Source organism: Engystomops pustulosus, chromosome 11 (assembly GCF_040894005.1).
Source record: "Engystomops pustulosus chromosome 11, aEngPut4.maternal, whole genome shotgun sequence".
NCBI classification, from domain to species: domain Eukaryota; kingdom Metazoa; phylum Chordata; class Amphibia; order Anura; family Leptodactylidae; genus Engystomops; species Engystomops pustulosus.
Window position 1 is genome coordinate 73288808 of NC_092421.1, and position 13415 is coordinate 73302222.

A 13415-nucleotide genomic window follows, 5' to 3' on the forward strand; every position below is an offset into this window, starting at 1 on the left:
AGGATCCGCGTCCTCATCACAGCCCCCGCAGTAGAGCGCCCCCTCCCGCCGGTGGATCCCCTGCATTAGAGTGCCCCCTCCTACCGGTGGATCCCCTGTGATAGAGCGTCCCCTCCCTGCATCTGAAAGATCCCCTACAGTAGAGCGCCCCCTCCCGCCGGTGGATCCCCTGCAGCAGAGCGCCCCCTCCCTCCATCTGGAAAATCCCCTGCAGCAGAGCGCCCCCTCCCACCGGTGGATCCCCTGCATTAGAGCGCCCCCTCCCGCCAGTGGATCCCCTGCAGCAGAGCGCCCCCTCCCTCCGGTGGATCCCCTGCAGCAGAGCGCCCCCTCCCGCCAGTGGATCCCCTGCAGCAGAGCGCCCCCTCCCTCCGGTGGATCCCCTGCAGCAGAGCGCCCCCTCCCGCCAGTAGATCCCCTGCAGCAGAGCGCCCCCTCCCTCCGGTGGATCCCCTGCAGCAATGCGCCCCCTCCCGCCAGTGGATCCCCTGCAGCAGAGCGCCCCCTCCCTCCGGTGGATCCTCTGCAGCAGAGCGCCCTCTCCCTCCAGTGGATCCCCTGCAGCAGAGCGCCCCCTCCCGCCGGTGGATCCCCTGCAGCAGAGCGCCCCCTCCCTCCGGTGGATCCCCTGCAGTAGAGCGCCCCCTCCCGCCAGTGGATCCCGTCAGTAGAGCGCCTCCTTCCTCCGGTGGATCACCTGCAGTAGAGCGCCCTCCAGACCCCACTAGAGCGCCCTCCAGACCCCACTGCAGCAGAGCGCCCCCTCCTACCGTGGATCCCCTGCAGTAGAGCGCCCCTCCTGCCGGTGGATCCCCTGCATTAGAGCGCCCCCTCCCGCCGGTGGATCCCCTGCATTAGAGCGCCCCCTCCCGCCAGTGGATCCCCTGCAGCAGAGCGCCCCCTCCCTCCGGTGGATACCCTGCAGCAGAGCGCCCTCTCCCTCCAGTGGATCCCCTGCAGCAGAGCGCCCCCTCCCTCCGGTGGATCCCCTGCAGTAGAGAGCCCCCTCCCGCCAGTGGATCCCGTCAGTAGAGCGCCCCCTTCCTCCGGTGGATCCCCTGCAGTAGAGCGCCCTCCAGACCCCACTAGAGCGCCCTCCAGACCCCACTGCAGCAGAGCGCCCCCTCCTACCGGTGGATCCCCTGCAGTAGAGCGCCCCTCCTGCCGGTGGATCCCCTGCATTAGAGCGCCCCCTCCCGCCAGTGGATCCCCTGCAGCAGAGCGCCCCCTCCCGCCAGTGGATCCCCTGCAGCAGAGCGCCCCCTCCCGCCAGTGGATCCCCTGCAGCAGAGCGCCCCCTCCCGCCAGTGGATCCCCTGCAGCAGAGCGCCCCCTCCCGCCCGTGGATCCCCTGCAGCAGAGCGCCCCCTCCCGCCAGTGTATCCCCTGCAGCAGAGCGCCCCCTCCCGCCAGTGGATCCCCTGCAGCAGAGCGCCCCCTCCCTCCGGTGGATCCCCTGCAGTAGAGCGCCCCCTCCCGCCAGTGGATCCCCTGCAGTAGAGCGCCCCCTCCTACCGGTGGATCCTTTGCAGTAGAGCGCCCCCCCCTCCCGCCGATGCATCCCCTGCATTAGAGCGCCCCCTCCCGCCGATGGATCCTCTGCAGTAGAGCGCCCCCTCCCGCCGGTGGATCCTCTGCAGTAGAGCGCCCCCTCCCACCAGTGGATCCCCTGCAGCAGAGCACCCCCTCCCACCAGTGGATCCCCTGCAGTAGAGCGCCCCCTCCCACCAGTGGATCCCCTGCAGCACAGCGCCCCCTCCCACCAGTGGATCCCCTGCAGCACAGCGCCCCCTCCTACTGGTGGATCCCCTGCAGTAGAGCGCCCCCTTCCACCAGTGGATCCCCTGCAGCAGAGCGCCCCCTCCCGCCAGTGGATCCCCTGCAGCAGAGCGCCCCCTCCCTCCGGTGGATCCCCTGCAGTAGAGCGCCCCCTCCCGCCAGTGGATCCCCTGCAGCAGAGCGCCCCCTCCCGCCGGTGGATCCCCTGCAGTAGAGCGCCCCCTCCTGTTCCTGGATGCCCGCGGTGTGGCGAGTGCCCTTCCTCCGCCATCATCGCCATAAATCTCCACAGGGAAGGATCGGGAGTTTCAGTAACTCGGATCATAAAGCTTTTCATTTTTTTCTGCTCCAGTCCAGAGGGAAATTTATTTTGGTTTCGGTTAGTGACACCTCATAAAACCGCGGCGTCCTCTAGACTGAAGGTGACCGCGGCTGCACATTCCCGTATACACCGCGGCAACAGCCCTCCCCCACTCACTGACAGCAAGCAGAGGACTGATTCACACATCATTCACACATGATGTGAGGATTGGTAATGAGCAGCCGGAGTTTTACACCTAAATCTCGCAATGTGTGAACGCGGCTTTATTATACCCACTTCTCTGTACAGCCGTCTGTCAAGGGCCTGTTAGCCTGATTGTCAGCTCTTGGGCAGGATGGGTGTTCTGGCTATGGAGGCTTCTGGAGGGTCCACCTGGATCCATGGGGAAGGTGAAGCTTTTGTTCCCACTTGTCAGTGGGGTCTGGAGGGCCCCTGGTGTGGCCGCATTACAGAGGGGCGTATGTGGCGTGGGGAAGGGCGTATGTACGTGGCGCTGCCTGCTTGCTGACAGTTTCCGCACCTGACACCTTCCTGTCAGTTTTCTTTTCTCACTTTCTGACTTTTCTCTGTATTTTTCAGGGTCCAACACGTGGCTGGTGCCGGAGACGCGAGGAGCCATTGTGCAGGGAGGATACGGTCACACCAGCGTCTACGACCCCATCACCAAGGCGGCATACGTGCACGGAGGGTACAAGGCTCTGCCCGGGAACAAGTACGGCCTGGTGGACGACCTCTACCGATACGAGGTCAACACCCGGACCTGGTGCGTGCAGCCTCCCTGACTCCCTGGTCTATCTCATCATTGCTTTGAAGGTCTCTGTTGTCGGATGTGACCATACAGACTGCAGGCAGGGTTTGGTATTGTCCTTGAAGGCGCGTCCTCACACTGCTGTACTCTGTGCTCTCTGAAGCCATTGTTATGTATTGTCTCAGGAGAGATGTGTAATTAGACCCGTGTGTATGTTGTTAGTAGCAGCAGGACATATGGATTTATATTCCAGGATTGTAACTTCTCATGGTACACTGGGGTGGTGTCCTCACACTGCTCTTCTCTGTGCTTTAAACATCCCATTTCCTCTGCTCTGTGTGACTGTTGTAAAACATCAGAGCAGAGGGGAGGCAATGAACACATATTGGAAGTCACATAGGGTTACAGCAATGCAGGGTTCGGCGCGGCTGGACACAGACTCGGACTCCAAGTCGTCCATCCAACATGGCTGCAGCCACCGGCATACATTGACCTTTATCTTCCCACCATCGTGCCTGGAGAGGATGCGGCGCCCCCACCTGGCCTGGGGAGGAAGGAAATGTCAGCAGCCGGGGCAGATCAGAGCTGTCCTCATGTGAGATTGCACTTCCCCTTTATGACTCCTAAGGTCAGACGCAGGACACTAATTGTCATCCAGCTTTCTCAGACTCCTGAGTTACTGGTGCATAGTTCTGCAGGGTGAGCACAGCTCTTACATATGGGGTTCATTCAGCTTTATGCACAGCAGCTGCTACAGTCCTGCTGCTACTAACAGCATACACAAAGATATAATTACACATCTCTCCAGGTACTATATGCAACACTGGCTGCAGAGAGCACAGCAGTGTGAGCCGGTATGATTACACACCTCTCCAGGTTCTACACCCAACACTGACTGCAGAGAGCACAGCAGTGTGAGCCGGTATGATTAGGCATCTGTCCAGGAACAATACATAACACTGGCTGCAGAGAGCACAGAGCACAGCAGTGTGAGGTCTGATTACACATCTCTCCAGGGACAATACATAACACTGGCTGCAGAGAGCACAGAGCACAGCAGTGTGAGCCTGTATGATTACACATCTCTCCAGGTTCTACACCCAACACTGATTGCAGAGAGTACAGCAGTGTTAGGACAATAATGCTGCCGCAGTCTGTATGGTCACATCGGCTGGCAGATCCCTTTCAGCGGTCCTGGGTGAAAGTGTTGGAGGTGTCGCTACTGCTGTGCTCTGTACGTCATGTGCTGCACATATATCAGGGTGTGAGGACGTGACTTGTCCGGCTCACAGATAATTAACCCCTCGGAGCGTCGCTCGCTTACTGGATGGTAGAGAAATCTCGTGTCAGTTCTGTCGCAGCCATGGGACAAGAATTACGCAAATCTATGACCACATAAAGGGCAGCTCCAGCCCCGGGCCCCTGACCTTTCCCGGCATGTTTATTAACCCTTCCTATTGGTTCTCCTGGTCCACAGACATTTTACATTCTAACCTTTTCCAGTTTTCCGCTCTGCGACATCTTCATGGGAGACTCGCCTAATCCCCTGTGGGGTCTCCTCCTCCTCCGGACCACCTCACGTCCTGCACTTTCTAATAGACATTGGCCAAGATTTAGCAAAAGTAGTGCAGTCTGTACTGTGTGCAGTTTAGCTGTGGCCCCCTGCACTGCCTTTTGGTGCACGTTTAACATTGAGCGTATTGGTGGAGTCGCAATAGTAAATATGGGCTGAATTGGCACTGGAACGCTTGTTTTTGTGCAGAATTTAGTGGCACGGTGGACACAGAACAGCCACAACACAATGATAAATAACCCCCAATGTATAAACTTTTTCTGGACAAGAGAGATTTGTGCTGCTACTGTGTAGACTGGAGACAACAGTAACAGACCCTCCGCTGTGAGATGTATCTGTTCAGGAGGTGGTTTAATCTATGGAGGTTCTTGTTCACTTTTGGCAAGCGGAGATCTTAAGTAGATGATGAGTGGTTGTGTGTTGCACTGATAGTTTGTTTCTGTGTTGCAGGATGATCCTGAAGGAGAGTGGTCTGTCGCGGTACCTGCACTCCGCCGTGCTCATCAGCGGTGCCATGCTGGTGTTCGGTGGCAACACCCATAACGACACATCCCTGAGCAACGGTGCCAAGTGCTTCTCTGCAGACTTCCTGGCCTACGACATTGGTGAGTGCTGTGCACGTGGTGCTGGGATTAACCCTCTCCTTACTGGGGACCTGGCGCTGCTCCTACATAACAATATGCCTCTCCAGTCACATCCAAAGCTGCGGCTGCAACGCTTATTTCCAGAACCTTGCAGGGCGCCGCTGATCACTACTGGATTATTGTCAGAGCACGTCCTGCTATATTGCATTGCTGGAGATGTAGTCTTTCATTAGTATGTCAAACATTACAACTCCCACAATGCATTGTACCTGACTCCAGGATGTTGTGGGGGCTTAACCAAACTGTCTGGGAGTCAGCGCAGACAAAGGGAAACCTCCAGCAGTGTGGAAAATCATAATATATTGTCAGAATTATAACTGCAGCTCTGGAGAGAACTGACCTAAACAATGTGCAATAGAAGAATTAACCCCTTAACGCTGCGGCCCTTTTTCATTTTTGCGTTTTCATTTTTCACTCCCCACCTTCAAAAATCTATTACTTTTTTATTTTTCCATGCACAGAGCTGTGTGATGGCTTATTTTCTGCGTAACAAATTACACTTTAAAATGGTGGTATTAAATATTCCATGCCGTGTACTGGGAAGTGGGAAAAAAATTCCAAATGCAGTGAAAATGGTGAAAAAATGCATTTATGCCGTCTTCTTGTGGGCTCGAATTTTAAGCCCCAAACGACATGTACGCACTGTACGCCCCAAATGACAGGTCTACTTTATTCTTTGGGTCGGTACGATTACGGGGATAACAAATTTGTTTAGGTTTTATAATGTTTTCTTACATTAAAAAAATTAAAACCTCCTGTACAAATTTTTTTTTTGGGGGATTTTGCCAACTTCTGGTGCTAATAACTTTTTTATACTTTGGTGTACGGAGCTTTGGGAGGTCTCATTTTTTGCGGATTTTGATGACGTTTTCAATCTTATCATTTTTAAAACTGTGCAACCTTTTGGTCACTTTTAATAGAATTTTTTTTTTTTAAATGGCAAAAAAGTGCCATTTTCGACTTTGGGCTTGATTTTCCGTTAAGGGGTTAAACTCAGTGAAAAACTGTTATCATATTTTGATAGATCGGGCATTTTGGGACGCGGCGATATCTAATATAATTTTTACTGTTTATTTATATTTATATCAGTTCTAGGGAAAGGGTTCTAGGGATTTGAGTTTTTATTTTTTTTATTATTATATTTTTTTTTTCTAACTTTTTTTATTTTTACTATTTTTCAGACTCCCTAAGGCACTTTAACCCTAGGTTGTCTTTACGATCCTACCATATACTGCCATACTACAGTATGGCAGTATATGGGGATTTTATATGGGTTAAGCCGAAATAGCCTTGGGTCTTCGAAAGACCCGAGGCTACCATGGCGACGGATCGCCGCTCCCCGATGACATCACGGGGAGCTACGATCCTCAGAAAGATGGAGGCGCCCAGCGGGCCTGAGAGCCCTCTCCATGCACCCGCACCCGGCATGTGACGTAATACTATGTCATATGTCGGTAAGGGGTTAAAGGACATCTACCACCAGGATGAAGGTTTGTAAACCAAGCACACTGACCTACTGGTGTGTGCTCCCTTTGGCAGGATCTGCTCTTCTTTTAGCATCTTATGCCGTGTTTTTTACAAAACAGGCTTTTTAAAATTATGCAAATGAGACAGAGGGGCTTCAGGCTCAATAGGTTACAATGGAGCCTGGATCACCTTGGGCTCATTTGCATTATTTTTAAAGCCTTTGTTTCTTAAGAACAAGGGCATAAGAAGCTAAATGAAGATCAGATCCTACCAGAGGGGGCGCACACCAGTATATCAGTGTGCTTGGTTTATCAGCTTTCATCCTGGTGGTAGTTGTTCTTTAGGAATGCAGCTCTAGAGGGGACTGAATGAGACATTTAAGAGTAGAATAAAGAATGCAGCTCAGGAATCGGTGAAGAAGACTTGAAGTTACTGCACAATTGTTATTGCACCCCTGGGTGTGAGTAGAGTATAAGACAATATAACATCAGCACGTTGAATGCTGCTCTGGATGTGAGTAGAGTATAAGACAATATAACATCAGCACGTTGAATGCTGCTCTGGATGTGAGTAGAGTATAAGACAATATAACAGCAGCACGTTGAATGCTGCTCTGGATGTGAGTGGAGTATTCTACAGGATGTAATTTAGGATGACTGGAGTGTTATAATTTAGCACACTCTTTGGAATTGGCGCACTATTTACCTGCTCACTGCCTTTAAGAGCCTGCGGCCATCTCTGGAGTGGAACCTGCAATCAGATCTGTGCAATTAGTTGTTAATTGGCCGCTTTCTGCAGCTTTAGTGCCCCTTCCCATAATCCTCTCACAATGGCGGGGGAGGGGCGGGGTAACAATTCTCCGCTTGATTCGCTTTATTTTTTGGTTGTTGTCGATACTAAATTACTGCTTCTATCCGCTGCGGAGTCGCACTTAAACCTGCGTAATGATGTTTTCTTTCTGCAGCTTTGAGGTTCCGGGCTATTGTTCCGCTTCATTTTCTCCCTTTATTTGGAGCTTTTTCTTGCGCAGCGATCGGACATGGTAATAACTGTGTTCAGGGCGCGCTCCGCCGCTATAGAAGGGAAGCTTGATTAACAGGGAGCGGCGGGAGGAGACGCTCGTGCCGGAGCTGAGCCGCTAATTCTGCAGCAGTAAAAGCCTCATTCATCCGTGCGCTCCCAGAATGAGGCAAATCAATGGCAAATACTTAGATAATGGAGCTATTCACCGCAGCGCAGACGCCGGACCCTCCTTCATTTTACCAGCACCACTTTCATGGCGGAGCACAAAGCAGGACGCATAATGTGCACAGATGAAGCCACTTACCTCTGCGCCATTGTGTCCACTAAAGTAGGTCTCATTTACCAGCGCATTATGACACGGGACGGCGGCGATGAATCACTGGAAAGAAGATCTCAACCGAGATGTAGAGAAAGAAGAGCCACAAGATCATCACCAGCAGAGACAATGTATGAAAACATTTTTAGGGGACCTAGCACAACCTAAACTTTATACAATGTCTATCGGCACATATATAGCAATATATGAACTGGAAAGAAAAAAGAGGAATGTGCCGTATGACAATACAAGAGTAAACCTTTATTCAATACAAAACAAAGCAAATGTCCCAGCATAGGGATGATAGAAGACATAAAAACATTTAAAAATGTACCAAGTACATATCAAACCATATAGTTGGTACTGCCAGGTAAGGCAGTACAACAAACCATTTCCTCCACCGACAAAAAGGAGGTATAAGAACCACCCTTGATGGTATATAGGTCAAACAAATAATATCTTAGTAGGCACACAATACAAGCTCTAATATAGATAATACAGTAGTAGAAATATCACAATGGTCTTAAAAGCAATGTGCTATCCCTATTGTATCTAAAGGTAAGTCAAGAAGAGCGTATATGTGAAGTGTCCATACATTACAAGTCAGTAAGACAGGTCAGGAGGCTGTGTGGGACAAAGTCCCATGCTGTCCACAGTCAGGGTGGTTCGGTCGGTGGATTGGAAAGGGAGGGCTCCCCACGCGTTCCGTCCCCAAATGGAGACTTCCTCAGGGGTTGACAATGTAAGAGACAATGTAATAACCCGAGAACGCAACAAACATAAATATCAACCTGAAAATATAGTAAAATAATCAGTAAATAACAGCAAAATATTTAGTAAAATTTTTTTTAAAAACTACAAAAAAAATTTAGAAAAAAATGGAATCTGCTGTAAAGAAAATATATGTAGTAATTCTGGATGTCGGCGTGCAGTGGACGTATTCTGCACCTGTTCACCAGGGGGCACTAGGAACCTACATTGGCTATTATATATTTGCATTATATACATATCCACCAGGGGGCACCAGGTGACATTCAATACAATACAATGCAGTTCATTCTCCTATATGGGCTCTCTTCCCATATGTTAGATACCAAAGGCTGTGGGGAGAGCCAGGTGATATAATGTACTAAAATACGGCCTGATGATGTGTTGGGGCGCTCTTCTATATACGGGCTCTATGCAATAGTTCCCCTGGATAGAGCTGAGCTGTTGTAACTTTGTAGCAGACGGAGTTCCGCTGGTTCCAGGCAGGATATGCACCACTGGGCTCCCAGACTTGGACTCCCACAGGTGATGGTTCTGGTGGTGCTGGAAGAGAGGGGGTTAGCAATCATGTGGCTGTTCCTGCCGCCCCTTTAAGATCAATCATTCCAGTCTTAACATAGGGTGGTGGGCTCTGAAAGTGACCGTATAACGTATGGTGGAGTGCGGCCAGGAAAAGCAGAGCCGCAACAGATGTCGCTCTCAGCCCGACAGGTGGCGGCTGCCAGGGAGAAATCTCCTCTGAAGCTCATGATTGATGCACAAGGTGAACACCGAATCGAGGTCACTGCCCCCGGTGTTGCCAGAGCTGCTGCGAGAACACAGCAGAGGTCACAGCGCACCTCTCACCAGCGGGAAGAACAATGGGTACAGAACATGTAACCTTCTAACTACTTCTCCTAAAGTTCTCTCCATACTCCAGTCACTTCTAGAGCTGCATTTTAGATTATCACCTGGCATGGGAATTAACAGATTAGGAGTATCATGCTCCAGTCACATCCAGAGCTGCATTTATGATTATGGGAATCTATCCATAAATCCTCAACATCTTGGCTGTACTGCATCATGGGAGATGTAGATGAGATGGCTGCATAGAGCCTGGTGTAAGGACATACACATACACCCACTGCAGCTTCACATTAAACTAGGGTGTCAATTTTGGCAAAAAATGCAAGGGAAGTGGAGTGTAGAGGCCTCTGCAGGCAAGGAGCAGCCAGGGAAGTATATGCCTATATACTGGCGGGTGGGGGGAATATCTATTTACTGGAGGGTGGGGGGAGTGCCTATATACTGGAGGGTGGGGGCTGCATTATCCTGGGACTTCCTACATACTGGGGGCAGTGTGCTGGCTTCCCATATACTGGGGGGGTCTGCATTGTGCCGTGGTTGCCTATAAACATGTTGTGGGGCTCATCAGTGTACTGGAACTGTCTATATACTAGGGGTGGGGTGGTGGTGGGGCTGCAGTCTGCTAGGGCTCCCTATATACTGCGGGGCAATGTGCTGGCTAGCTATATACTGTGGGGTACTGCACTGGCTTCCTATATAATGGGGAGGGCTGCAGTGTGCTGGTTCCCAATATAATGGGGGCAGTGTGTGAGATACCTATATAATGGGGAGCAGTGCACTTGATACCTATATACTTGGGGGGTTATTATGTTTTTAAGCTGCCATTGTGAATATTCACAATCCTGCAGGGGTGATGCCGTAGTGGTATATATTGGGGCTCATTTACTAAGGGTCCACGGACCGCACTTTCGTGTGGTTTTCCGTCGATTTCCGATTTGCGCTGCATTTAAAAGTGGGTTGTGTCACACGCAATCGGATTTTAGCGCATCGGCGCCGACTTTCATGCGACACAAATCGAGGGGTGGGCCGTCGGACGTTCTGACTGATTCGGATTGAGCGCGGGATTTAACATTTAAATTGTGACGTAAGACAATGCACTAACATACACTGGAAAGAGGAAGGTTAATCTGAGCGGGGAGCGACACATACATGATATCGGGAGCACGATCTACGTGGATAGCGGCACAGTGCATGATCGTCGGACAGTCCGGATCAGGGATCGCGACTCGGGCGGGTAAGTAAATGTGCCCCATTGTGTGATTATGATCAATCAGCAGTGTCACCTCCTCCCCTGTATATACTGGGTATGTGCAGTAGTGTCTCCTCCTCCCCTGTATATACTGGGTATGTGCAGTAGTGTCTCCTCCTCCCCTGTATATACTGGGTACGTGCAGCAGTGTCACCTCCTCTCCTGTATATACTGGGTATGTGCAGTAGTGTCACCTCCTCCCCTGTATATACTGGGTATGTGCAGTAGTGTCTCCTAATCCCCTGTATATACTGGGCACATGCAGTAGTGTCTCCTCTCCTGTATATACTGGATATATGCAGTAGCGTCGCCTCCTCCCCTGTATATACTGGGCACGTGCAGTAGTGTTTCCTCCTCCCCTGTATATACTGGGCACAAGCAGTAGTGTCTCCTCCCCTGTATATACTGGGTATGTGCAGTAGTGTCTCCTCCTCTCCTGTATATACTGGGCACAAGCAGTAGTGTCTCCTAATCCCCTGTATATACTGGGTATGTGCAGTAGTGTCACCTCCTCCCCTGTATATACTGGGTATGTGCAGTAGTGTCTCCTAATCCCCTGTATATACTGGGCACATGCAGTAATGTCTCCTCCCCTGTATATACTGGATATATGCAGTAGCGTCGCCTCCTCCCCTGTATATACTGGGCACGTGCAGTAGTGTCTCCTCCTCCCCTGTATATACTGGGCACAAGCAGTAGTGTCTCCTCCTCCCCTGTATATACTGGATATATGCAGTAGCGTCGCCTCCTCCCCTGTATATACTGGGCACGTGCAGTAGTGTCTCCTCCTCCCCTGTATATACTGGGTACGTGCAGTAGTGTCTCCTCCTCTCCTGTATATACTGGGTATGTGCAGTAGTGTCTCCTCCTCCCCTGTATATACTGGGTACGTGCAGTAGTGTCTCCTCCTCCCCTGTATATACTGGGTATGTGCAGTAGTGTCACCTCCTCCCCTGTTTATACTGGGTATGTGCAGTAGTGTCTCCTCCTCTCCTGTATATACTGGGCACGTGCAGTAGTGTCTCCTCCTCCCCTGTATATACTGGGTATGTGCAGTAGTGTCACCTCCTCCCCTGTTTATACTGGGTATGTGCAGTAGTGTCTCCTCCTCCCCTGTATATACTGGGTATGTGCAGTAGTGTCACCTCCTCCCCTGTTTATACTGGGTATGTGCAGTAGTGTCTCCTCCTCTCCTGTATATACTGGGTACGTGCAGTAGTGTCTCCTCCTCTCCTGTATATACTGGGCACGTGCAGTAGTGTCTCCTCCTCTCCTGTATATACTGGGCACGTGCAGTAGTGTCTCCTCCTCTCCTGTATATAATGGGTATGTGCAGTAGTGTCTCCTCCTCTCCTGTATATACTGGGTTTGTGCAGTAGTGTCGCCTCCTCTCCTGTATATACTGGGTTTGTGCAGTAGTGTCGCCTCCTCTCCTGTATATTCTGGGTATGTGCAGTAGTGTCTCCTCCTCTCCTGTATATACTGGGCACGTGCAGTAGTGTCTCCTCCTCTCCTTTATATACTGGGTATGTGCAGTAGTGTCTCCTCCTCCCCTGTATATACTGGGCACGTGCAGTAGTGTCTCCTCCTCTCCTGTATATACTGGGCACGTGCAGTAGTGTCTTCTCCTGTCCTGTATATACTGGGTTTGTGCAGTAGTGTCGCCTCCTCTCCTGTATATACAGGGTATGTGCAGTAGTGTCTCCTCCTCCCCTGTATATACTGGGCACGTGCAGTAATATCTCCTCCTCCCCTGTATATACTGGGTACGTGCAGTAGTGTCTCCTCCTCCCCTGTATATACTGGGTTTGTGCAGTAGTGTCTCCTCCTCTCCTGTATATAATGGGTATGTGCAGTAGTGTCTCCTCCTCTCCTGTATATACTGGGTTTGTGCAGTAGTGTCGCCTCCTCTCCTGTATATACTGGGTTTGTGCAGTAGTGTCGCCTCCTCTCCTGTATATTCTGGGTATGTGCAGTAGTGTCTCCTCCTCCCCTGTATATACTGGGTACGTGCAGTAATGTCTCCTCCTCCCCTGTATATACTGGGCACGTGCAGTAGTGTCTCCTCCTCCCCTGTATATACTGGGCACAAGCAGTAGTGTCTCCTCCTCCCCTGTATATACTGGATATATGCAGTAGCGTCGCCTCCTCCCCTGTATATACTGGGCACGTGCAGTAGTGTCTCCTCCTCCCCTGTATATACTGGGTACGTGCAGTAGTGTCTCCTCCTCTCCTGTATATACTGGGTATGTGCAGTAGTGTCTCCTCCTCCCCTGTATATACTGGGTACGTGCAGTAGTGTCTCCTCCTCCCCTGTATATACTGGGTATGTGCAGTAGTGTCACCTCCTCCCCTGTTTATACTGGGTATGTGCAGTAGTGTCTCCTCCTCTCCTGTATATACTGGGCACGTGCAGTAGTGTCGCCTCCTCTCCTGTATATACTGGGCACGTGCAGTAGTGTCTCCTCCTCTCCTGTATATAATGGGTATGTGCAGTAGTGTCTCCTCCTCTCCTGTATATACTGGGTTTGTGCAGTAGTGTCGCCTCCTCTCCTGTATATACTGGGTTTGTGCAGTAGTGTCGCCTCCTCTCCTGTATATTCTGGGTATGTGCAGTAGTGTCTCCTCCTCTCCTGTATATACTGGGCACGTGCAGTAGTGTCTCCTCCTCTCCTTTATA

At 51.1% G+C, this 13415-nt stretch overlaps 1 protein-coding gene across 1 annotated transcript in view; it reads left to right on the plus strand.

Annotated features, from left to right (window-relative positions):
- The window catches only part of ATRNL1 (attractin like 1), a 313371-nt gene that overhangs the window by 67989 nt on the left and 231967 nt on the right, over positions 1-13415 (plus strand). Inside the window, exons 9-10 of the mRNA XM_072130772.1 lie at positions 2681-2864; positions 4873-5027. Of these exons, the coding sequence (XP_071986873.1) occupies positions 2681-2864; positions 4873-5027 (339 nt within the window). The remainder of the gene's footprint in view (positions 1-2680; positions 2865-4872; positions 5028-13415) is intronic.